Source organism: Marmota monax, unplaced genomic scaffold (assembly GCF_021218885.2).
Source record: "Marmota monax isolate L192 unplaced genomic scaffold, Marmota_monax_Labrador192_F-V1.1 WCK01_AAM20220418_F8-fsc00019, whole genome shotgun sequence".
NCBI classification, from domain to species: Eukaryota; Metazoa; Chordata; class Mammalia; order Rodentia; family Sciuridae; genus Marmota; species Marmota monax.
In genome coordinates this window covers 6,123,057-6,149,846 of record NW_026695242.1, presented here as the reverse complement: position 1 = coordinate 6,149,846, position 26,790 = coordinate 6,123,057, and the positions used below count along the sequence as shown (strand labels likewise).

The window sequence follows — 26,790 nt, the reverse complement described above, 5'->3', positions numbered from 1 at the left end:
GTGATTTTAATCCAGTCACAGCTGGGAGCTAGCTCACTCCCGCAGGTCGCAGGGTCTTCCTCCAGCTCTATCAAGTGCAACTGAGAACTTAGCATGACTCTCACCGCACTTAATACCTGGGGATACCAACAGGGGCGGCCACTGGAGGAAGAACTGGCACCTCAGAGCCCTAATTCCAGCTGGCCTTCATCAGGTAAGCCTCTGACCCCGTCCCCTGTTTTTCTCTCTTCGGCTCCAGTGGAAATCATGGTTGTCATTGGGGAACTTACCGGTATGGGTTCTGTTCTCTTCTAAGTGAAATGGAAAGATAAGTGATAATGGAATTCATTCATCTCTTCAAGTTTTCTAAAAAGTACACTTTATTAAACGTGAGGTGCTGGCTGGCAACTGAAGCATGGGCCAGAGGAAAGTCATTGCTTTGCAACTGGTTGGACTCCCCCAAACTTCACTTAGGAATGTGATGATCAGGTCCAGGGATAGGAGGGTTTGCTTGTAGTTTCATTTTTAAGCTAAGAACTGAATTCCCAGGCACCCGTGCCTTGGCTGGGAGATCAGAGTTCAAGTGAAGAACAGTTTTCAGTCTCTCCACATCTCTTTCTCAATTTTCCTTGAGTGATTCAACTTGCTGTTTTCCTTTCTCCTGCTTTATGGTATCCAAACTGGTGGAAGAAAGGCTGATACACATCTACCACGTCAGCATCTCTGAGACTTGACAGCTGTGGGGTCACTCAGAACCAGGGAGGGATCAGCTCATGCTCATAATTCTTCTTTCTCCTCTTCTGCGCAGATGCAAGCTGCCCGTTGGCTATTCATAAAGGGTCGGCAGCCCAAGGTCCATACAGTATTGAACACGGTGTCAGCCAGAGAATCACAGGCTACTTGAAAAAGATGAAGAGATATAAAGGTGAACACAGAGGACTATCCCTAGTGGTATCATTGTGAGGGGACAATGTATTTTCAAAGATGACATGATACCCTCTGGGCTTCATGTCAAAGTGGGGGCAGTCATCTGAATACAGAATTAAAAGGAAAAGCATATATTTAAGAGAGACTTGTTTTAGAAAAACAACCATCCATTCCAATAAAGCAGAAAACACTTTGAGGTGCTTTCCACTTGGTTAGTAATTGGAATCTCCAGCGCCACTAAGTTCACTGTTTCCCAGGATACTCCCTCAGATAACACTACCAACAACTGTAGCTTTCCCTGTTCAAGTAAGTTCAATCATTCCCTGATTGAAAAACACTTGAGTGCATGACATGTCTGTCAGCCACTCTCTTAGGGGCCAGGGATACACAGACAAAGGCATCATCCCCATCTCAAGGACCTCACCAAGAGGTAGACAGGATGGGCAGGTCCACAGAGAGTTCCACTACACCATGATGAAAGTAACCCCAAGGCGGTGTGGGAGCCCACGGCAAAGGTCTCTAATCCTTTGGGGCAAGGGTTATGAGGGAAGGCATCTCAGAGCAAGTAAGATATCTAAGTTTCAACTTTAAGAATGATCAGGAAAATGAAGTACTGATATATGCTTCATCTTGCATGAATCTTGAAAACATAATGCTAAGAGTCCAGACACAAAGGGGCACATAAGGCATGATTCCACTTACATGAAATGTCCACAGTAGGCCATCCAGAGAGGCAGAGGGGAATTGCTGGGGCTGTGGGGAGGGGCGATGAGGAGTGATTGCTAATTTCTTTGGGGGCTAATGAAAATGTTCTGGAATTAGACTGTGGTGATGGTGACAGACTCAAAATTTCTAAATTTAGGAATCAAAGAGGAATATCACTGCTAATCTTATAGAAATGAAGAGAATTGTAAGGGAATACTATAAATAATTATATGTCCCAAATTATGTAATGTAGGGGAAATGGATGAATTCCTGGAAAGATATATATTGCAGAAAGATGACTCAAGAAGAAATAGAAAAATGTAACAGATTGCTAGTATATATACATACAATTAGTAATTCAAGCTCTTGAATCAGTCCTTTAAAAATTCCCATGAATACATCAAATTCCAAATGCCTCACTAGGGAATTTTGCCAGACATTAATAACAATCTTTTCCAAACTCTTCCAAAAATTAGTAAAAGAGGAACTGTTGCTCAATGAGGGCAATATTACTCTAATAACCAAACCAGACAAAGACATCACAAGAATAACAAAGTGTACACCAATATCTCTTAGGAATATAGGTGCAAAACCTTCAGCCAAATACTAACAAACTGAATCTAGTAAAATATAAAAAAGCATTACATCACGACTAAGTGGGGTTTACCTTAAGAACGCAGGGTTGGTTTAACATACCGAGGTCAGTTAGTATAATAGACCACAAGGCAATGGAATAAAGGGCAAACAGCACATCATGCAGAAAAATACTGGGAAAAATATCCAACACTTTTTCATGATAAAAACACTCAACAAACTAGGAAAGAAAATACTTCCACAGTCTGATAAAGGCCATATAGAAAAAGCCACAACTAAAATTCCCCCTCCATGGTGAAAGGCTGCATACTTTTACCCTAAGGTCAGGAAGACTAGAACGTCCACTCTCAACACTTCCTTCAAACCAATTAGAACTAAGCAAGAGAGAGAAATAAAAGGTACTCAAATTAGAAAGGAAAATGACATGCAGATGACAGCATATTCATGTAAGAAAACCTAAGGAATCCATTAAATATCTATCAGAACTAACAAATGAGTTCAGCTAGGTTGCAGGGTATAAGATTAATATGTAAAAATCAATCCATTTTATTCCTATGCATTTTCAGTAAGTGCTCTGATGTTAAAATTAAGATGACAATTCTATTTACAATAGCATCAAAAAAAATAAAATACCGTGAGTGTGGTGGCACACACCTGTAATCCCAGCATCTCACAAGGCTGAGGCAGGAAGATTTCCAGTTCAAAGCCAGCCTCAGCAACTTAGTGAGACCCTAAGCAATTCAGCAAGACCCTGTCTCAAAGTAAAAAATAAAAAGGGCTGGAGATGTGGCTTAGTGGTTTAGTGCCCCTGGGTTCAATCCCTGGTAACAAAAAAAAGAATAAAATAGGAATGAATTTAACAAAAGAAATGCAAGACTTGCCATGAAAACTATATAATTAAAAGAAATTAAGGGAGACCTAAAAAAAAGAAAGACATTCACATTCTCTGATCAGAAAACATAATTTTGTTAAGGTGGCAATATTCCTCAAATTAAGTCAACAAAAGCTATATCCATACAATTATCCATTTTTCATAGAAATTAATAAGTTGCTCCTAAAATTCAATGTAAATGCAAGGAACCCAGAATATCCAAATAATCTTGACAAAGATTGAGATTTAAGGATGCTTCTTGATTGTGGAATTTACTATAATTGTATAGTAATAAAGACAGAGTGGCACTGACATGGATCAATGGAATAGAATTAAAAGTCTAGAAATAAGTCCTTACATTTATTATCATTTGATTTTTGTCAGAGTGCAAAGACCAATTTAATGTGGGAAAGAACAGTATTTTCAACAAATGATGCTTTAACAACTGAATGTCCACATAGAAAAGAATGAAGCCAGGCCTTTTCTCATGCCATACACAAATATTAACTCAAACTGGATCACAGACCACAGCTAAAATAATGAATCTCTAAGAAACACCAGTAAATCTTCTGGACATTGGGTAGGCACCCTTATTACTACACAGGACACCAAAGTACAAGTGGCTAAAGAAAAATAAATAAGTTGAATTTAATCAAAATTTAAAACTTCTGTGCTGCAAATAATGCCATCAAGAAAATGAGAAAAAAAAATAGGAGAAAATATTTGCAGATCGTATCTGTTGAAGAACTTGGAGAACTTTTATAACTCAATAATACAAAGATTAATAACCCAATTTAAAAGGGTCAAAGGATCTGAATAGACAGTTCTCCTAAGCATATAAGCAGTGGTGAATAAGCACATAAAAAGATGCTTGACATCATTAATTGCCTGCGAGATGTAAATCAAAACCACATGAGGGGCTGGGGTTGTGGTTCAGTGGTAGAGCGCTCGCCTAGCATGTGCGAGGCCCTGGGTTCGATCCTCAACACCACATAAAAAATAAATAAATAAACAAAATAAAGGTATTGTGTCTAACCAAAAAACAAATATTAAAAAAAAACAAAACCAGGGCTTGGGTTGTGGCTCAGTGGTAGAGCACTCGCCTCGCACGTGTGAGACCCTGGGTTCGATCCTCAGCACCACATAAAAATAAATAAACAAAATAAAGATATTGTGTCCATGTAAAACTTTAAAAAATATTTTAAAAAAACCTACAATGAGATACTACTTCACAAGCACTAGGGTCTATAATTAAAAAAAAAAACAAACAGATAATAACAAATGTTGGTGAAGATGCAAACATTTATACATTGCTGGTGAGAGTATAAAATGGTGCAGTTATTTGGTAAGACAGTTGGCAATTCTTCAAATAATTAAACATAGAATTACTATAATACCCAGCAATTTCTCTCCTAGTTATATTCCCAAGAGAAATGAAAACATAGATCCCCACAAAAGCTTGTACATCAATGTTCATAGCAGCAGTAGTTTAGCCAAAAGATGGAAATAACCCAAAGATCATTTGATGGGTACATGGATTTTTTTTTAAATGTTAAAGCCATACAATGAAATATTACTCAGCAATTAAAAAAGAATTAAATACTGATACTTTCTACAACATGGATAAACCTTGCCAAATGAAAGAAGTCAGTCATGAAAGACTGCATATTGCCTTCTTCCACTTATATGAAATGTCAGAATAAACAAATCTATAGAGTAGATTCTTGGTTGCCCTGAGCTGAGCAGGCAGTTTGGGGAGAGATCACTAATAGCTATGAAGTGCCTTTTTGGGGTGATGAATATGTTCTGAAACTTGTTGTAGGGCTGATTGCATAATTCTGTGAAAATACTGACAAGCATTTAAGTGAGGGAGTTGTATATGAATTATAGCTTAAAAAAGCTGTTTCGATACCACCAACAAATAGATGGTCAGGGTGTTCCAAGCAGAGGGGCAGAAAGGTTAGGGTCACCAACTCAAGTGGTTTGCAGTGGCAGCTGTCAGGAGAGAAATCCTGAATATCCAAAGTATTGGTGGAGGAGGTGAGCCAGGGCTGAACAGGAAAGTGCCACCCATCAAGAGAAGACTATTGAAAGACTTTAACAGGAGAGACAGGGTGGGGACATGTTGAGATGATCAGATTCACGTGCTATAAAAATAGTGCTGATCCCAGTGGATAGAACAGACTGGGGATGGGACATAGAGACTGGGTTAATCTGCAGCAACCAGGCAAGTGGGATATCAAGGAGATATTTTTAGGAGAAAAAAATCAATAGGACATGGCTTGGAGGAGTCACTTGACCCGACCTGAGATTAACAGCAGGTTCTTTTTCACCCTTTGTAGATGCAGGCTAGAGTGACTGTCCCTTTTACAGGGCCCAATTAATTATTCACGGTTTCAGGTCCTTGCACTTTCAATCTAGGACTATACTCCAGACATCGATCCAAGAGTCTTTCTCCTGCTGGCATGCTCTGTGGTATGAGGCCAGCTTTATAAGCCTGCCTTTCAAACTTTACCATCTAAAACTATAAAATAATAATACCTGGATATAATGTCTTGGCTTCAGAAGCTGAGAGATTAAAACTAGGGAAATAAAATCACAGAGTCAGTGCTGGAAACGAAGTAGCTAAGTAGTATTTAAAAATAATGATTCTAAAATACGCAGAAGCCTTTACCCCTAAAAAAAAAAGTTTTCAAAAAATTCCTACCCTGTCAGCAAAATACATACGTATATAAAAGGGCTTAAAGCAAATCGAGTGGTCCTGTTAAGTAGCATGACTCTTTATATGGAAAATTATTTAGCAGTGGAATGGATAGCCCAGGCCAGTTGGGCAACTCCTCCTCCTGTCTTCAAGGGCAGACTTTTATTTCTCTGGGAAGGCTTTGGTGTGGTCCTGCCACCAGGAGCAGAGCCAGCAGCCCCTGGGCAGGACAGCAAAGCACTTTCGTGAACAAGTGCCCAGAATCTTCCCTCACCCTTCCTGCATGGTCCTGTGTTCCAGAGTGCAAGCTCCATGAGCCCTGGCAATCTCTTTGAGTAAAGGGGGCCCTGGCCACCTCTCTGTGTGAAACAAGATCAAAACCCCGTCACCAGTGAATGTCCTTAAGACACCTACCTTCCACGTTGGAGACAAAGCCCAGGCTCCGTTTAAGGTCAGAGCAGATCGAGTGCAGGCACCATCGGAATTTTGCATCGCAACGATATTTGTTGGCACCGCAAGTGTCATAGCAGACGTCCAGCTGGTTGCAGCACTTGGTCATGGCTGGAATGCCCAAGTCCATCTATAAAAGGGAAGAAGAAAAAGAGAAGGACAAAAGTGCCACGTTTAGACCAAAGACCTTAGAAAACCTCACCCAGCTTGGGATTGATCCAGTTCTCAAATGTTGTTACATATTCAGATGGATTCAGAAACACCAACGGCCGGGTAGGACAGGCTGAGGGGCCCGGGCTGCTAGGTTTGGATTATTATTTGTTTGTTAGTTTAACAAACAACGCTGGGCCCATTTTTTATCTTTTTCTCTTGAGATGTCAGTAATTTTCAAGCCTGCAGGCAGCTACAGTGACGAAAATAGAAGCCAGAAGGAAAGTCAAGAGAACAGAGTCACTGGACCTCCAAATTCCATGAACACTTAGGTTAACATTTCCATCTAAGATTGTGCTTGAGAAAAGGAGTCCAAGACTAAGAAAGTATTAAAAAATTCCTCCATCAAGAGATCATCAGCCAATGAAATGCCACATCATGTATAACCATAAGAATGGGCTCCTAATAAGTTATACTCCATGTATGTATAATATATCAAAATATGCTCTAGAGTCATGTATATCTAAAAAGAACAAATAAAAAAATAAGGAACTTTGTGAATCAGAAAAACAAAAACAAAGAGCTCATCAGCATTTCTCAGGGACCCTCCCATACAACAAAGTGGACTGTGGTCAAACAACATTACGTAAACACACACACACACAGAGTGTTCCATAAACAACTCTGAATGTTGTGGTCTAAACTGAGTAACTAAGGTCATTGAATGCCACTCTTAGAGTTATGAAAAAGTAATTTATTTTTAGATGGTTTCAAAAGAAGATAGAAAGGATTTTTAGAGACGAGGACTGACTTAGGATACAGAAGATAGATAAATGAGCAGATCATATGAGAGCAAATCAATTCAGGTCTCAAACATCTTAGCAGGCAATAACGTGCGCGTATATGGGTGCATGTATACTTAAAAACCTTTTTCAGACTGGTGGGGTAGCTCAGTACTAGAGCACTTGCCTACTATGTGTTAGGCCCTGAGTATGATCCTCAGCACCACAAAATAAAACAAAACAAAACTTTTTTTTTTTTTTTTTAATTAGGAAGAAGGTCAAGTTGGACTTCCAAAGTAACTAGTTAGATTTGATAAGGAATCTTGAGCAAGGAGGATTAAAAAAGTGACCTAAGAAGAGTAATCACTCTGTGGTGTATAAAGGATTGGGAAAAGTGTATCTTGATGTAAGTGGAGCATTTTAGAATCTTTTGCAGTTTTTCTAATAAATTAGACTTGGACTTGGATGGGAGCTGAGTAAATCTGGCTCCAGGGTATGGGTGAGGAGTGAATATCCAGTGATTATAGATCCTTTCCTCTAAGTTATATTTAAATGTTAAAAATTAAGGAGCTGGGGATATAGCTCAGTTAGTAGAGTGCTTGCCTTGCATGCACAAGGCTCTGGGTTTGATCCCCAGCACCAAAAAACAAACAATAAATAAAAAAAAATAAATATTTTTAGTTGTAGATGGATATAATACCTTTATTTTATTTATTTATTTATATGTGGTGCTGACAATTTAGCCCAGTGCCTCACACCTGCCAAGCACTTGCTCTATCACTGAGCTACAACCTCAGCCCAAATATTCTCTTATTTGAATTTTTATTCCATTTTCTATATCTAATGCAGCACAAGGACTTTAGCCATTAAAAATGCCCCTGATAAACATTAAGAGTTAATCTAACACATTAGATGAGGCAAAGATCTGGGTGCTACAATTCTGGATAAATTCCCATTATCTGATACCTAAGGTAAAGGATTTTGCTGTCCCTCTCCCCCGCAACTAAAAATACATAAGATAGAGGCAGCTGTGCATTAGATGACTATAGTAACCATCATATAATTTGATTTAATTGGAGTTCTTGAACTAGTTTTAAATAATAGAGTGCATACCACTTGTTATTTTTTTCCACTTTAAAATTTGTGCATTATAGTTGTATATGATGATGGGGTTTGTTGTTACACATTCGTACATGCACACAATGTAACAGTACCACTTTGGCCAATATCACTCCCCAGCCCTTCCCACTCCCTGGTCCCTTTCCTCTACTAATCTCCCTTAGATTTTCATGAGATTCCCACCCCACACCTTTCTTTCCCTATACTCTCTAGTTTCCACATATGAGAGAAAACATATGACCCTTGACCTTCAGATTTGGCTTATTTTGCTTTATATAATGGTCTCTAATTTCATACATCTTCCTTTTAATTTTATTTTTCTTTACATCTGAATAAAACTCTTTATCCATTCATCAGTTGACAGACACCTAGGCTGGTTTCACAGTTTGGTTATTCTGAATTGTGCTGCTATAAACATGGGTATGCATGTATCAAGTATGGAGACTAATTCATTAGGATAAATACCAAGGAGTTATACTGCTTGTTTTTTTAGTCCTTAGTTTTATAAATAACCATGACTCATTTTCTACCTATTAAATTGATAGCCAGAAATGCATGGTTTCTGTAATATAAATATGTATTTGAAAGAATTTTCAAAGAAAATTTCTAAGAACATTGGTGTCCATAACTTTCTAATGGTTGTTGACAAGACTGGGCACCCAGGTTGTGCGGGACAGAAGGGATGGATATCTAAAGGGACACTTTCCCCAAGACATAAGGACTTATATGTTTATTAAGAAAATGTAGTCAATGGCAGTCAAAATTCTTTTTCTAACAAAATCAGTATATTAAGATGTGCTTCTGACATATAGATGAAAATCATATTGAGGAAAGGGGATTCTTTTATAATTTTATACAGGTGACCAGTATTTTAATTAGAAGAATAAACATTATGCTGCTTAGAAAATTATTTCAAAGGAGCTGGATGTGGTGGTGCACACCTGTAATCCCAGCAGCTCTGGAATATGAGGCAGGAGGATCACGAGTTCAAAGCCAGCCTCAGCAACTTAGTGAGGCTCTAAGTAACTCGGTGAAACCCTATCTCTACAAAAAAGATCTGGGGATGTGGATTAGTGGTTAAGTGTCCCTGAGTTCAATCCCCAGTACAAAAAAAAAAAAAAAGAAAAGAAACAAAGAAAGAAAATTATTGCAAAATAAAATCTTTAAGTCAGTAGAAAAATAAAGTGTGGCCTTATTAAGACACAATGCAAACTCAGTTTATTAGGAAATCCCTCTAGCTACATTTTACATGAACTTCCTTTTCTATAGTGAAGAAGGTAGAAGTGCTCCTAAGAAGTCTTAAAGGAAACGTAGGAGGGGTCAACAGTTTGTGAAAGTATCAGTGATGTGCTAATAAACATTTAGCAAGCAGCTGGGGGTACGACTGCACATTTCTTTGATGTTAATACTCCAAACATAGCTGAGTTGACATTATCAATGTGAAATTAGTGGCTTGCAAAAGTCAGACTGATGTAATTAAAATAATCAGCTCTCAGTAGCAGTACCAGCACATCGCTGAAATGGCTCATTAATTTAATTTAAATAAGTCAAACTTGTCAGATCTATTTTAAATGATGTTTTGATACCCCAAGTGTGGGATGATGTTTTCAGTGGTGATTTCAAAGTACTAATCCACTATCAGAGGCTTACCTGAGGGACAGTTACCTCTGAGATAAGGAAATCAGATATCTTCTTTGAGAATTTTCTCCCTTCCCCCAGATCTAATTAAAAATACCTAATTATGTTGCTCAGTGAGACTTCATAAATGATCACTTCCATTAGCGATAACTCTTGGATTACTCTTAGTTAAACCCAATCAAGCAAGATGTAATGTGGTCAGTACATACACTTTCTGGTACCTTGAGACCCAGGAAATAGGAGCTGCAGCCGTTGGGCTCCTGGGGTTTGTAGCCAGGTCTGGGCATTGGTGCCTTTCCTAGCAGGGGCAAGAGAGGAAAGAAGCAGGAAGAAATATTTAGAAATCAAACATTTGGGAACATTCTTTAGGTAAAGATTTTCTAAAAGCATATTCTGTTTTTCCTTTAAAAGTCATCGTTCCTCACCAGATATTCATATTAAATAGGTGGTGACAAAGATGATGTCATAAAAGAATAACCTTCAGAAAAATTCTCTGCTAATCCCAAGGAATTTTATGAGCACTTATTTAATAACAATTTTTAGTTCTAATGTTTCTCCAGTACATGACGTTGAAAGGCTTATGGCAAAAGCAAGCTAACTTCATGGTTTTAAATTCCTCTGGCTGCTGTACAACCACAGGCCTTTATGAGTGGAACACCAACTGGTCACATGCTCACGGAATAGGAATTTTAACAGTATTGCAAAAGCATTTAAGACTGACTTGATGGGCTGGGGTTGTGGCTCAGTGGTAGAGCACTCACCTAGCATGTGTGAGGCCCTGGGTTCGATTCTCTCAGCACCATATAAAAAATAAGTAAAATAAAGGTATTGTGTCCAACTACAACTAAAAAATAAGTATTGAAAACAAAAAGACTGACTTGAGGCCAGGAGCAGTGGCACATGCCTGTAATCCCAGAGGCTCGGGAGCTGGGGCAGGAGGTTCATTGAGTTCAAAGCCAGCCGCAGCAGCTTAGAGAGGCCCTGAGCAACTCAGTGAGACCCTGTCTCTAAGTAAAATATAAAAATGGGCTGGGGATGAGGCTCAGTGGTTAAGTTCAATCCTCAGTACCAAAAAAAAGACTGAGTTGAAGGAAGTTTAGTAAGATTCCATAAAAATAGACCAAATGTTATAAATCAAAAAGCAAAGAAAACACCCAGTACAATATTTTAGGCATTTGAATCATTGAACAAAGCAGAAACAGTCTTTTTAAAAATTTTTTTAGTTGTACTTGGACACAATGCCTTCATTTTATTTATTTATTTTTATGTGGTACTGAGGATAGAACCCCGAGCCTCGCACATGCTCAGCAAACACTCTACCGCTGAGCCACAACCCCAGCCCCCAGAAGTCTTAAAGTTCTGACTTTCTTGGCTTCTCCTACATGGCTTTTGAGTTGTTCTGTGATCTTGTAAATGTGCAGAGAGAAGCTTTGTCACATGTGTCAGTGGTGATCATAACAGGTAAAAATAACCTTGACCTGAGGTGACCTCAGGACAATCATCTGCAATGAGCATTTTAATCCATTATCCCAGTAAGGAAAATGAAGATTAAAAAGTTGCATACTTATCTAAGATCATATAGTAAGTACGGGAAATAGGTATAAATTCAGATTTCCTGTTTGTCTCCAAAGGTTATATTCGCTACATCTCTGCCTCTTTAGGGGGGTAGGGAGTTACCAGGGATTGAGCTCTGGGGCACTCAACCTCTGAGCCACATCTCTGCCCTATTTTATATTTTATTAGAGAAAGGGTCTCACTGAGTTGCTTTGGGTCTTGCTCAGTTGCTGAGGCTGGCTTTGAACTTGAGATCCTCCTGTCTCAGCCTCCTGAGCGGCTGGGATTATAGGCCACTGCACCTGGCCATGTCTCTGACTCTTTTTAGGAGATGCAAGACTAAGCCCAAGACTGAGCAAACACCATAAGAATGAATTCTCAGAGTGAGGCACATGACAGGTAGGTTGGTTTTCTTTAATATTCTTCCACCAGGTATTTTATTTTAAATTATTCATAAACATATTTATGATATATTTCAAAACTGAATAAAAAAATCAGAGAAATAAACACTCATTTGCTCAGCATTATAAACATAATACACATTCACATTTGCCAACCTTATTTAAATTACGGCATGGGTGCAGGTTTGGATACAGTTGAAGCCCCTTTGCACCAATCTTCCTATTTTAATTTTTAAATAATAAGCCTGTGCTTTTAAGTTGTTCCCTCCTTAATAGTCCTCAAAATTGTCAGGATTATTCTTGGACCTTCACTCTTGCATATGAAGTTTAAGAGTCAATTTAATAAATTATATAAGAAATATTGTCAAGATTTTGATTAAAAATCCATTGAACTTATAGATTAATTTGCAGACAATGGACTTTTTAGGATATTCAGTCTTCTAAACATGAGCATAGTACTGCCCTCTTTGCTGAGAGCCACAGCCAAGTCGGAATGGCCCCTGGCATTTTGCCAATAGTATTGGTTGACAGGCGAGGCATTACTATCCGCCTCAGCCGCTACTTTGGAGTTCTCATGGGGATTCCCGGGGAGCGTGTGTGGAGTGTGCTGGTGGAGTTCAGAAATAAAGTTTGTTCCTGCTTCAGTGGCTCGTGATTTGTGCCCAGCCAGACTGCGGCACTCTTTACTTAATTCTTCCTTTAGTCCTTCAATAGAGTATTATGAATTTCTCCATATATCTATTTTATCTCTTATATACCTGTATTATTTAGAGCCTCACACAAGATAGAAAATCTCATCCACGGGCTGGGGCTGGAGCTCAGTGATAGAGCACTTGCCTAACACGTGCGAGGCCCTGGGTTCAATCCTCAGCACCACATAAGAATAAATAAATAAAGTGAAGGTATTGTGTCCGACTACCACTAAAAAATAAATATTAAAAAAATGTCATCCAGGAGTAAGGCTAATCAGGCTAGTATGGGAAATCTGTGCTTTTCTGAAATCCAGGCTGCTTCTAGATTTCTGGTCTACCAGCCTTAGTGTTTGTTGTCCTGGCTCTCCTGTCCAAGATGGCACCTCACTGCCCGCTCCATGTCCATATGACCAGCAACAGGGTAGAAGGAGTTAAAAGGGTCTAGTTCTTCTCTTTAATAAACACACTTTTGAACATTACACACGTCACTTCCTCCTACTTCCCTTTGGCTAGACCTTAATCAAATGGCAACTCCTAGTTGGAAAGGTGGGCTAAGAAATGAAGTCTTCATTCAATGTGAACAGCCAGGAACCTAGCAGAACACTGAGAGGAGGATCTTATTACTACAGAAAAGGGAAGAATGGATATTAGGGGACAATAAGAAGTTCCTGCTACAGTATGCTTGGGTATTTGATGCCATGGTACAACATGTGGTCCAAGATGTCCAAGATTGTGGTCCAAGTTGTCCCCAATGAGCCCCATGTTTTGGGGTTCATACCCTGTGTATTGTCACAGGATTGATTTGTGTGACTAAGAGAATATGGCAGAGTTGGAGGTATGTTGCTTCTAAGATAAGATTATAAAAAACTGTGGCCTCTTTCTTAGGCTCGCTCTCCCCCTGCCCCCCATCATCATCCACTCTGAGGGACAAGTCGTGGACAGCCATGTGGAAAGGCCATTTGGCAGAGAACGCAAGCCTCCTGCCCAATAGCCATATGAATTTCAAAGGAGATCCTACAGCCCCAGTCAAATCTTCAGAGATGGCAGGCTCTCTGGCATCATAACTCCCACCTTAGGAGAAACTCGGAGCCACAGCTACCCAGCAAAGCCCCCAGAATGCTTGACCCTCAGAAATTGTGATATCATATTTGCTATTTTAAGCTGCTAGGTTGTGGGGTAACTTGTTACTCAATAATATATGACTATTACTGTGGTCATTATGATTTGGACTTTTTCATTACATTTTTTCTATGATTGCTTTATTGAAATATAATTCACATATCATGCATTTACTCATTTAATGTGTATAATTCAATGGTTTTAGAACATTCAGAGTGTGCAAGCATCACCACAATCTATTAGAACATTTTTATCATCTCAAAAGAGAAACACAGGGGCTGGGGCTGTAGCTCAGTGGTAGAGTGCCTGCCTCTCACATGTGAGGCACTGGGTTCGATCCTCAGCACCATATAAAAATAAATAAATAAGATATTTTAAAAAAAGAAAAGAAACCCAGTATTCATTAGCAATCCTTTTTCATCTCTCCCTGCTATAATAAACTTTCTCCCTCAATAAATGATCTGGTCATCTCACATAAACTACATCATACAGAATATGACCTTTTGTTTCTAGATTCTTTCCCTTAGCACAATGTTTTCATGGTTTATCCACAAGACAGTTTCAGTACCTCATTTCTTCTTATTGCCAAAAATTATTCCATTATATAGATAGACCACATTGTTTATTCATTCTTCAGTTAATGGACATTCAGGTTGTTTTCACTTTGGGTTATTATGAATAATACTGCTACAAATATTTAGACACAGGTTTTAGTGTGGACATAAACTTCTTTTCTCCATAGGTGTGAGACTGCTGGATCATAAGGTCACTATTTAACATTCTGAGTTACTAACAGACTGTTTTCCACAGTGGCTACATTTTTACATTCCCAGGAGCCATGTGTGTGGGTTTCAGTTTCTCTACATTCTAACACTTGTTGTTATCTACCTTTTTGATAATGGCCACCCTAGTGGGTATGAAGTGGTGTTTCATGGTAATTATTATTTGCTTCTCCCCAATGATTAATTATGTTGAGCATCTTTTCATATTCTTATTGGCCATTAGCATATCTTCTTTGGAAAAATGTTTATTCAAATCCTCTATCCAATCTATAATTGTGTTATTTTTCTTTTAACTATTGAGTTGTCAGAATTCTTTATATACATTGTAAACAAGAGCTTTTCAGATATATGATTTGCAAATATTTTCTCCCATTCTGTGTGGTATCTTTTTTTTCTACTTTCTTGATGAAATATATTTATTATTGAGATGAAATTCATGTAACATAAAAATTTCTTTGTGGGGGAGGTACCAAGGATTGAACTCAGGGGCACTAAACCACTGAGCCACATCCCCACCCCTATTTTGTACGTTATTTAGAGACAGGGTCTCACTGAGCTGTTTAGCACCTTGCGATTGCTGAGGCTGGCTTTGAACTCATGATCCTCCTGTCTCAGCCTCCTGAGCCACTGGGATTACAGGCGTGCACCACAGCACCCGGCAAAAATACATTTTAAAGTATACAATTCAATACATTCACAACATTGTAGAACCATTGCCTGTAATTCCAAACATTTCCATCACTCCCAAAGGAGACGTTGTAGCCATGAAGCAGTCATTCCCTGTCTCAGTCAATTTGGGGTGCTATAATAAAAATACCATAATAAATAAAAGTTTAGACTGGATGGCCTAAACAACAGAAATTTATTCCTCAAAATTCTGGAGGCTGGGGTTGGATCAAGGAGGCCAATTTTGAGGGAGTCTGGGAAGTTGGAGACTGTCCCCTGAGGGATTGAAAGAGCCCTTCCTCCACCCTTTACAAGAACCTGCCCTGGGAATGGGGTTGTGGCTCAGTGGTAGAGCACTCACCTAGCATGCACGGCACCGGGTTCAATCCTCAGCACCACATAAATGTAAAATATACTGTGTCCACCTAAAACTTAAGAATAAATATTTTTTGGGAAAAAAAAAAAAAAGCCTGCCCCTGCTCCTAGGAATTGCCTCTCCCTACAGGGAGCTACAAGGTTGTTAATTAATGTGTCCTGGGCTGCTCCATCCTGGACTTCCCCCTGCAGCCCACTTGTCCTACCTTCTGGCCACCCCACTGAGCCATCAAGCATTGCCTGGGCCTAGGCAGGAAGGGTAGAGATAGGGGAAGAGAGCAGGAGAACAAAGGAAGCCTCGGACTTCTCCCTGGAGAAGTCTTTGTTACCCCTTTTTAAAATAAACCCTGCTTTATATGCTTAAAAAAAAATCTGGAGGCTGGGAATTTCAAGATCAGGTGCCAGCAGACTCAGCATCTGAGGGGGGCCTCTTCCCGGTTTGAGGATGGCTGTGGTCCTCTTGTTGTATTCTCATGTAGTAAAGAGGCCCACTTTCTCTTCTAAGGACACTAATCCCATCATAGGGTCTCACTCTCATCCATACCTCATTACCTCCCAAAGGCTGTGCCCCATAATACAACCCCACTGGGGATTAGAGTTTGAACATATGGATTTGTCAGGGACAGGGACACAAATGCACTCCATAACATGCCTCATTTGCCCCTGTCCCCAACCCCTGGAAACCACTAATCTGCTTTCTGTCTCTGTGGATTTTTTTTTTTTTTTTTGGTACCAGGGATTGAAGGGGGAGGTCAGGGTGGGGTTACCACTGAGTCACATTCCCCAACCCCCTTTTTTAAAAAAGTATATTTTAGGGACAGAGTCTTGCTGAGTTGCTAAGGGCTGTGCTCAGTTACTGAGGCTGACTTTGAATTCATGATACTCCTGCCTCAACCTCCTGAGCCACTGAGATGACAGGCATGTGCCATCACACCCGGCAGTTTTATCTATCTTGATATTTCAAATAGATGAAATGGAACATGTATATTCTGTGCCTGCCTTCTTTCACTTAGCATAATGTTTTCAAAGTTCATCTATATTGTAGTTGTATTAGTATGGTTGACTAATATTCCATTTTATGACATTTACCACAGTTTATTAATTCATTAATGGACATTTGGATTGTTTCTACCTCTTGACCATTATGAACAGTGCTGCTATGAAAAACGGTGTAAAAGTTTTGTTTACATATTAGTTTTCTGGCTGGGTAGTGGCTCAGTAGTAGAGCGCTCACCTAGCATGCGTGAGGCACTGGGTTCAATCCTTAGCATCACATAAAAATAAAATAAAGATATTGTGTCCACCTACAACTAAAAAATGAATATTAAAAAATAGCAGTTTTCAATTATTTGGGTTACATATCTATGGAGCAGAATTTCTGGCTTGTAAAGTCTCTGTTTAACTTTTTGAGGAAACAATAGACTGTTTTCCATAAAAACAATATCACTTTTTTATTCTTACCAGCAGTGCACAATGATTGCAAGTTTTCTCTCTCTCTCTCTCTCTCTCTCTCTCTCTCTCTTTTTTTAGTTGTTGATGAACATTTGTTTAATTTATTTGTTTTTATGTGGTGCTGAGAATTGAACCTAGTACCTCACACATGCTAGGCAAGTACTCTACCACTGAGCTACAACCCCAGTCCACTGGTTGCAAGTTTCCTACAGCCTCATAATTTCACTATAGTGAACCTAGATGTGGAGTATTTCTCCTTATCCTGCTTGGAACAATCTGAAGACCTGAGTGTCTTTGAATTCTGGGAAACTTGTACCACAGCATAAATATTTTCTTTTCCTCTTTGTATTTAGTTTTTCCTCTTGGGCCTCTCTTTAAAAAAAAAAAATTTATTTTAATTAGTTATACATGACAGTAGAATGCATTTATGCACTTTGAGATATCATACACAGATGGGATATAATTTCTCATTTTTCTGAGTGTACATGTTGCAGAATCATATTGGTCATGCAGTCACATATATAGATACAATAATAATGGCTGTTTCATTCTACTATCTTTCCTGTCCCCACATCCCCTCCGCTCCCCTCCCATCACTTCCCTCTACCTAATCTAAGGTGATGATATTCTTCCCTAGTTGCCCTCACGCCCCCACCTCCCCCACCTCTCTTTACTACATGAGAATACAACAAGAGGACCACAATTCAATATTGTGAATTGGCATCCACATATTAGAGAAAACATTCTGCCTTTGGTTTTGTGGGATTGGCTTATTTCGCTTAGCATGATGTTCTCCAACTCCAACAGTTTACTGGCAAATACAATAATTTCAGTTGTCTTTAAAGCTGAGTAATATTCCATTGAGTATATATACTACATTTTCTTTATCCATTCATCTATTGAGGGACACCTAGGTTGGTTCCATAGTCTAGCTAATGTGAATTGAGCTGCTATAAACATTGATGTGGCTGTGTCACTGTAGTATGCTGATTTTAAGTCCTTTGGGTATAGACCTCTAGGGCCTCTTATTCAGAATGTTCAATCTTTTTCATCCTGTCCTTCGTGTGTCTTAATCTCTTTTTCATAGTCTTCATCTTTTTCGTATGTGCACTTTCATTTCTTCTCTATGTACTAGCAATCTTCATGAAATGCATTTTCTGTTTGACTTATTTTCTTTAAATTGGCTAATCCTGCTATTTAATTCATCCACTGAGATTTTTCTTTTAAAAACTGTAACTTTCATTTCTTAAGAGTACTATTTGATTCTTTTAAATTTTTGTGTTCATTTTCATTGAATTCTGTTAAAATCATAATTTCTATTTCTCTTATTTCTTTAATAACTTCAAATGTTCTTATTATAATATTATCTTCAATTCCTGGGATGCCAAGTCTCATATTTTTAGTGTCTATAGATTCTCTCACATGGGCATAATTATTTTAATAGGAGCTCATTTTCAGTAGGCTTGGTTTTCTGGGTGAATCGCTGTGTCCTGGGTCAACTAGAGAGTATTCCTCAATGCTTCTGTGGCCCCGAGAGGGCCAAGGTAGATGGGACATCAGTATTTATGTTAACTGTTTGGCTGGGCATGGTCACACCAGGACACTTGTACATTCTGTATGAATTCAGACTCCTCACATGTGCACAGACATGCCTGGGGTGGTGACATTTTGTAGGTATTCTTTATTCCACCTGCAGCCCGAGTAGATGGGAGGCTTCCTTGGAACACTGGGTGGAGCTTTTGAAATCCCTTTTTTGGGGGGTTGGGGGGTACTGGGGATTGAACTCAGGAGCACTCAACCACTGAGCCACATCCCCAGCCCTATTTTGTATTTTATTTAGAGACAAGGTCTGATTGAGTTGCTTAGCGCCTTGCCTTTGCTGAGGCTGGCTTTGAACTCACTATCCTCCTGCCTCAGCCTCCCTAGCCACTGGGATTATAGGACTGCGCCACCACGCCCAGCTCTGTAATCCCTTTTAAACAGACTGGGCTGTGACTCAGTCGCTCAGCTCCCTGCAGGCTGTTGGGTTCCGCTTCCCCATATCACAGGTGAAGGTTACAGTTGATCAATAAAGTCCTGTGGTGTCTCCTGTGTTCCCCACTAAAAAAACCTGAGGGGGACAGTAGCTACGTCTCCTGTTCACCAGCTCAATTTTAATTCTCTTTGTTTGGGGGACTTGAATATTTCCCTTTACTTCATTCTAGTTTGAGCGTGTACTGTTTTGATGTTTCTTTTCAACCCAGTGTTTCTTGTTATTGGTAATGAACTTAATACTGGAGTCTGCCGGCCCACCAGCCATCCCAGTAGTACTGTTAAAGTTCTTGAGAAACGTCATTTGCCATTGATAATGCTATTAGCCTGCCATGTGGGGCAGGGGGCACAGGGATTGGGGGAATAGGTAGAGTATATTAAGCAATATTTGTAATCAAATTACACACATGAGAACAACCACACCCATGCCACACAATTAAATGTGATTATTTCTTAGAAGTGAGACTACAGTGATTTTAATTTTTTAAATTTTTCTTCAGATTATTCTTTTACAAATAGTCTACATATATTGTGTTTATAGATACCAGGAAGAAAATTCTTAAGTTTTTTTTGTTGTTGTTGTTGTTGTTTGTTTTATTTTGTTTTTAAGACAGGGTTTCACTATTGTTGTTCAGGCTGGCCTCTAACTCCTGGGCTTAAGTGATCCTCCTGCCTCAGCCTCCCAGGTAGCTGGGACTACAGAAGGATCTACCACACCAGGCAGGAAGAAAAATTTAAACAGATAGACAAATATCTAAATTTGACAATGTGACGTCTTTTTAATAGCTTTGCTAGTAAAGGGCATTGGCAGCAGATTCCTACAGTTTCCTGGGTTACCCTCGGTCTTTCTGCACCTGAGAACACACAGATAAAACTCTAATATCACAGTCTGAAAGATAATGGAATAGCCAGGTGTGTGGCATATGCCTGCAATCCCAGTAGCTCAGGAGGCTAAGGCAGGAGGATCGTGAGTTCAAAGCCAGCCTCAGCAAAAACGAGGCACTAAGTACCTCGGTGTCCCTAAATAAAATACAAAATAGGGCTGGGGATGTGCCTCAGTGGTCAAGTGCCCTGACTTTAATCCCCAGTAACTGCCACTCCCCCCCGCCCCCGCCAAAAAAGATAATGGAATGAAATTCCTATCAGGCCTACAGGTGGTGAAGGTTATTTTTATTATGTTTAATATTTTCTGTTAATATTTAATGTTAACTATAGGAATTCTACTTAAGAGAGAAGCTTGTTAGTGTAAAAACAAAAGAGGATGGTTTGAGTCTAGGCAGAAATAATATACCAGATCCTCAAATTATAGTTTGAGTAGTTTACAGCTTGATGCTTTAAGTCTAAGCATCAATAATGTGCTATATCCACAACCTGCTTTTATTTTCTGGCTCAGACTGTTTACAGGAGCAGCGGGCTAGCAACTTGCAATGCTACTTTTGGGGTTAGCAAGTGATGGCTAAGCCCAGGCCACTGCCTGTTTCATGTAACCTGCCAACTCAAAGTGGTTTTTATATTTTTCAATGGTTGGGGGGTAAAGTCAAGACAAGGATAATATTTTATGACATGTAAAAGTTATATGAAATTCAAACTTTAGTGCCCATAAAGGAATTGTATTGGAACACAGCCACATTCATCTCTTATGTATTAGCTATGGCTGCTTTGACTGGAAAAAAAACAAAATGCAGACTGCTGTTATAATCTTGAAGTGAGGATGGTTTTGTAACCAAGACCTAGAACTCAGAGGCTGTAAAGAAAGAGACTTGATTTGATCTCATAAAATTTAAAACCTTCTGAATAAAGCGAAACACCATAAAGACTTGAAAGACAAACAGGAGGGAGGGTGGGGGCAGAGTTAGCCATGAAACCTGGGCTCTCCATCCAGCCACCCGCACCGCCTCCCGGGCCAGCCTTGCTCCACGCTGAAATGAACAGTAAAAACTTGTAGGGCTTTCCATCCAAGTCAAGGGAGTGACTGTGACCTTCCAAAAGGGTGGATCCATTCTCCCCACCCAGCTGGTTCTCGCAGAGGTGCTGGAGATGAAGCTCCTCAAGTGCTTCCTACCTCCAGAAGCACTTGAACTCAGCCTGACACACTGACAGATCAAAGCAGGTACAATGGACTCTGTGTTTCCATAGCTAAAATGGACTAAGCCACTGCATGAGGTGGGGTGACCCACTTGGCCTGTTTTGCCTGGGGCTGTCCCTGTTTAGTACTGAAAGACCCCCAGCCCAGGAGCTTCCAACCCCCTCTAACCTCAGCCAACTGGGAGGTTGGTCACCTTAGCACAGGAGCAATACATGTGCTTCCAAGGCTTTAAATCCCCTGGAGAATCTGTTGAAGGCTGTGAATTCATTCCGTTTAAAATATACGAACTCACACTTCATAAAAATTTAAGATTTCAGCAGATAAAACTGTCTCTAAAAATCAAAACAAAAAGGCTGACTTGCAACAAACTAAAAAACTTGTGGACCAAAGGGAACAATTAACAGAACTGAGAGACAATCTGAAGATTGGGAGAAAATATTTGTAAGCCTTACATCCGATAAGGAGCTAATATCCAAAATATTAAAAGGAATCCAAACAACACGAGAGCAGGAAAACAAATAACCTGACTTGTGCATGGGAAAGGATATGAACAGACATTTCTCAAAAGAATGGTCAACAAGTACATGAAAAGATGCTCAGCCTCTCCAGTAAACAGGGAAAGGCAAACTAAAACCACAACGAAAGACTTAAAATGACTATTATAGAAAAGACAGTGGATACCAAATGTTGGTGAGGAGGTACACCATTGGTGAGGTTCCTCAGAAAACTGAAAGTTGAACTACCATATAATCCAGAAATCCTTCAACTGGTATATATCCAAAGGAATTAAAATTACCATGTTCCTTACAGCTTTATTCACAATAGCCAAGATATGAAAGCTAACAAAGTATCTATCAACAAATGACTGGATAAAAAATAAATTGGTGCATATGCATAATAAAATACTCCTCAGCTTTATAAAAGGAAATCCTGTCATTATTCACAACATGTGTGAAGCTGGAGGACATTATACTGAGTGGAATAAGCTAGAAAGACAAACAGTATATGATCTTCCTTGTATGTGACCTAAAAATAAAAATTGATCTCATAGAAACAGAGAAGAAAAGAGGTGACCAGAGGTTGCAGGAGTGAGGTGTGGGGAGGAATGGAGACAAAGGAGATGTTGATAAAAGGGTACAAAGTTCCATTTATGCAGAAGGGATGGTTTAGTGATCTATGGTCCATCATGGTGACCATAGCTAATGACGATATACTGTAGATCTCAACTTGTGAAAAGAACAGGTTGTTAATATTCTCACCATAAAAAATAAGTTGGTGAGGGGATGAGTATGTTAATCAGCTTGACTGAGTCTTACCACAAAATACTCATATATCAAAACATCATATTGTATTTCATAAGTAGACACTATTTGTCAACCAAAAAAAAATTTTTTTAAAGATTGATGTTTAAAGATACTTTAAAGATTTTTCCCCCTTAGAACTAAATCTAAGAAGAATTCATTTCAAGGTCCTTTTATTAAAGTGTGACAGTGTGAACAGCATGTACAAGGCACAGAAACTCTGCTCCAACCACCCTTCTCCAGAGACCTTTGTAGGACAGAGAACATTTAAATTGTCATTGCTTCAAGGCACTTCTCCCCAGAAGCTGAGGGGATTCTGTTCAGCCACTGGGACTTGGGGAAGAACCTGAATGCAGTGAACCTGTTCGCTACTGTCTTTCTGATGATATTTATAAAATGTTTTGGATACCTACCATTCTCCATACATACCAATAATTCCTTATATACTATCTTTAACTCTCACAATAACCTTGTGAGATAGGTAATATTATTAACATTCTTTTAATTCATATGAGGAAACAGATTAAAAGAGTTAGGAAAATTGCCCAAAGTAACCAGCAATAGGACTTTCCTCCCAAATTCAAACTCATGAATTATTTGTTACTAGAATTTCTCAAAGTTTGATTCAAGGACCACTGTTAAAAGTGCAGCTCAGTGGTAGACCACATGCCTAGCATGTGTGAGGTGCTGGGTTCTACCCCAAACACAACCCCCCGCCAAAAAAAAGTGGGGCTCCAAGGTCCTACAACAGACCTACTGGAACAGAATATCTCTGGTGTAAGAAAAGAAATATATATTTTCAAAAATGATTCTCAAGGAGATCTTGTCTACTGGTAATAGATCCCCTTAATACCATCTGTGCCGTGTATGCTACTGAATCTCATCATATCTTTTTTAAATTTATTTTTTAATTGTAGTTGGACACAAGACCTTATTTCACTTATTTATTCTTATGTGGTGCTGAGAATTGAACCTAGGGTCTCGAACGTGCGAGACAGCGCTCTACCTCTGAGCCACAACCCCAGCCCTCTCATCATATTTATAGCCCAGTCCTTTAAGTATAATTTTTGTGTGTTGACATGGAAATGAATTGCTTTAACTACATGAAGTGTGGAAAGCTATGTGAACAAGCTACAATGGGCTGCCAGAATACAAACCCACCTTGACCTGCTTAAATAGTTTAACCTAGCCGCTGAAATTGTCTGGGAGTGACATCTTGGAATAGTGTGCTCTTTTACCTTGTCCTTTAGTCACCTTGAAAACGAATCTCCAGTTAAAATGCTGATGTCTGAGTCCAACCCACAGAAGTTCTGATTTAATTGGTTTGGTGTCAGATCGTTTAAAAAAAAAAACTCCCCAGCTGATTCTAATGTGTAGCCTGGTAGAGAACTACTGCTTCACACAGTGATAAGCACCTATCAAAAGTAACGTGTCTTTTTCTGGTACACTGTTGCTAAAATGTTCCTTCTGGTGAACTCGGTTATTAAAGCTGATTTTTTTTTTTTTCCGGTGTGGACCCAGGACCTGCAGCATCAGGACCACTTAAGGTGCAAATCCTCCGAAACGCCAACGATCTGACCACACCCACCAATCAGAAACGTTAGGGGGTGGGGCCAACTGTTTAAATAAGCTCGGGGCAGGGGGTGTGGGACGCTTCCAGACAGCCGCAAACGTGGGAACCACGCTTCAGAGAGAGAAGCCTTGTGCACGAGGTATGTCACAAAGCAAACTAAAAAGGAACTGGGACGCCGTGATTGGGTGTTACCTGTTGCTTGACTCAAAATCAACTTGGGAAGATATTCTGTCCTGTTTGGGCACAGTCTCCCGGGTCTCAGCTCCCTGGGGTTCCAAAGGCAACAAGACTTAAACCCCTGTTTTCCTAAGTGGCTTTCGGGCCTCTCTTTGAGCGGGTTCTGTTTTGCACAGAGTGAGCGCAGTTATTTGCCTTCTGTTATCTCTCTGTTGACTGTTCCCATCCCCCACCAGTTGCTGCTGACCTGGGCCAAGGCAGGCTAGAGGCTGTGCCACCAAAGTTTGATAAAATCTTTTGATACCATTTTGTTAGAAAGAAGAGGGTTTGGTTCTAGATATCCTAAAGAAAAAAAAAAAAAGGCTGTTATCTATTTGCTAAGCCACAGATATTAGTGAAAACACCTGTGTTGACTCAAATGCCTGGAGTGAGTTAACCCTTTCCTGCCTCATCAGTACAAACTGGGCGGGTGTAATCCAGAAACCCGGCTTCTGCATTTTCAACCCACCTTGGATGAGTCTGTGGCTCAGGGTCCAGGTGGGTCCATGTATAGACCAGGCTGCTAGCCTGTGAAATTTTCACTGAAATAGTGTCCTTTTTAACCCTTGTGTCCCTATATGGTTAAAACTTCTTTACTACAAAACTTTGGGTCCTGAAGCAATGGTTAACCATTCTCTCAGTCACTTTTAAGTGTGTAAGGAAGCCTTCTCTCCTGCTAGTGGTAAATCCAAGTACGTAGCTGTTTTGTTTCTGGAAAGCCGGGTTTTATCTGTTGAGTGTTTGGAGGGAATATTTCTCAAGCCTGTTTTGTTGCTGGGCTAAATTATTGGCTTGCCATTGTCAACTCGAATCCCATGAGGAAACACTGGATAAATGACACCATCAAACTAATGAGACTGTAAACTCCAAAAGCATTCTCAGGCTGAAAGTACAGCTCAGTGGTAGAGCTGTACTTAGCAAGCGCAAGGCCTGGGTTCAATCTCCAGCACCACATTTAAAAACATTTTTCCTCCACTAATGAAATCACACCACCTCACCTGTGTGAGGCCCAGGGCTCTACATTCTGTTTCCCTTGCACTGATTGACTTCTGAGCAGAATCAAAGGAGGACTGGCCCCAGGGGCTCCTCTTGGGGAGCTTGATGTGTACCCTGGCTTTCATTCACCCTGTTTGTAACTGAGGCAAGAAAGGGGTAGCAGCTCCCACTGACCCACAATTCTGCTTCTGGTGCTTAGTTTGAGGAACAGCACCTGGAATCCCGGGTGGGCAGTAAGCCTCCCCAACCCCTGCGACCCTGGCTGACTGGGGCAGCAGTGCAGGGACCTCTACTTTGGGAGAGTTGGCAAATTGATGCCCAGAGGAAGGTGTGAACTGCAGCAGGGTAAGGCAGAATCTTTTCCAAGCTTTTAGAGCCACAGAATAAGTATCACTTCCTGGCAGAATTCCCTCCCAAGCTGCGGCTTGAGTTTTCATCTCTGAGAACTCCTCAGAGGCCCTCAGCTCACTCTTCCCACTCCTTGCAGCCTTTTTCTGCCTCCCAACAAGCAGAGTAAGACCGCCCCTGGGAAGGTTTCCCTGATAAAATACAGGAAGCTCAGTGAAATTTGAGTTCCAGATAAACCACAGATAATTTCCCCCAGAAGTAGATCTCAAATATTTCATTGGACGTACTTGACACATTAGTTGTTTATTTGAATTTCCGATTTCACTGGCTGTCCAGTATTTTTATTTGCTCAATCTGCAAACACCACCTAAGAGGTGGATAGTGGGTGACCGACTGCGGCCCGTTGGGGCTGCTGATGGGTCCCCCTGACCGCTTTTACAAGAAGAGAAACCGCCCACTCACCATATCGGCACCTGTACTGACAGACTCCGTTCTTCCCTCCCAGCAGCTCCAGAAAGGAATCAAAGTAGCTGTTGACGGATTCGAAGCTGCCCCGGAGGTGCCGGAGGCCCCAGTCAGAATAGGACTCCTCTGCCTTGGGGCTGGGGTCGCTCTGAGCCAGGCCCCCTCCCAGGCTGAGCCATAAAACCAAGAAGCTGACGGCTGGCTTCATCCTTAGGTAGAAAGGTACCGAGTCCTCTTCTGCAGCCCCAGCCGGTGTCCCAGGAAGTCCAGGTCCTCAGCCCACCGGCCGGATGTGAGGCAGGACAGGAACGGGATTATCGGGCACTCTCAATCTGTGTGCTCCCCAGAGGTGGACTTTAAACACAGCTATGGAGGCTGGGATGAGATCAGGGCAATTAGAGGGCAAAGGTGAGGCAGTGGGAGGGCCTGTCTGAGGGATGGCCAAGGAGAGAGAGAACACTTAAAGTGGATGTCACAGCTGGGGACTGGGGAGATGTGTGCAGGAGCGGGAGCAGCCCTGAGGAGCCTGTTGGGGGGGGGGGGGCGGGGGGGTGAACCTCTGTGAACCTCGGGGCCAGCCTCTTGACCCAAGAGCTGATTCCAAGGTCCTAGCCACACCTCTAAGCCAGTCACCTGGTCTCTGGGGAGATTCAGGAGGGTGTGTAAAGGGCCCGGGTGGGTTGACAGGGTCACCTTTACCAACAGTCAAGAGTGTGTGGCCCTAGGTGGTGTTCGATAGGACTTGGGATTGAGGCCTAGCTTCCCTCTTGGGATCTCAGATTTATAAATCTGCTATTTTGGCAAAGGTCCTAGATGA

General features: G+C 40.5%; 1 protein-coding gene across 3 annotated transcripts; it reads right to left on the bottom strand.

Moving 5' to 3' along the window:
- Positions 1 to 335: 335 nt before the first annotated feature.
- On the bottom strand, positions 336 to 26,347 carry Pla2g12b (phospholipase A2 group XIIB). 3 transcript variants are annotated; one of them, XM_046419864.2, is made up of 4 exons: positions 25,971 to 26,347; positions 10,138 to 10,214; positions 6,192 to 6,357; positions 336 to 878 (listed from the first exon to the last, which is right to left on the bottom strand). In XM_046419864.2, exons 1-4 carry the CDS (start codon positions 26,179 to 26,181, stop codon positions 757 to 759), a joined length of 576 nt encoding a protein of 191 aa, XP_046275820.1. In that variant the 5' UTR covers positions 26,182 to 26,347; the 3' UTR covers positions 336 to 756. The 3 variants fall into 3 exon arrangements, with proteins under 3 accessions (XP_046275820.1, XP_046275819.1, XP_046275818.1); XM_046419863.2 differs by having other exon boundaries at positions 336 to 875; positions 10,126 to 10,214; positions 25,971 to 26,346; XM_046419862.2 differs by having other exon boundaries at positions 10,126 to 10,214; positions 25,971 to 26,345.
- Between the last annotated feature and the right edge of the window lie 443 nt (positions 26,348 to 26,790).

Coding starts and splice junctions, on each gene's coding strand:
- Pla2g12b (XM_046419862.2), bottom strand. CDS start 26,181: ATGAAGCCAGCCGTCAGCTTCTTGGTTTTATGGCTCAGCCTGGGAGGG. Junction 10,215..25,970: donor TCAGTACAGGTGCCGATATG/GTGAGTGGGCGG, acceptor TGCCCCTGCTAG/GAAAGGCACCAATGCCCAGA. Junction 6,358..10,125: donor GTCTCAAGGTACCAGAAAGT/GTATGTACTGAC, acceptor TCCCTTTTATAG/ATGGACTTGGGCATTCCAGC.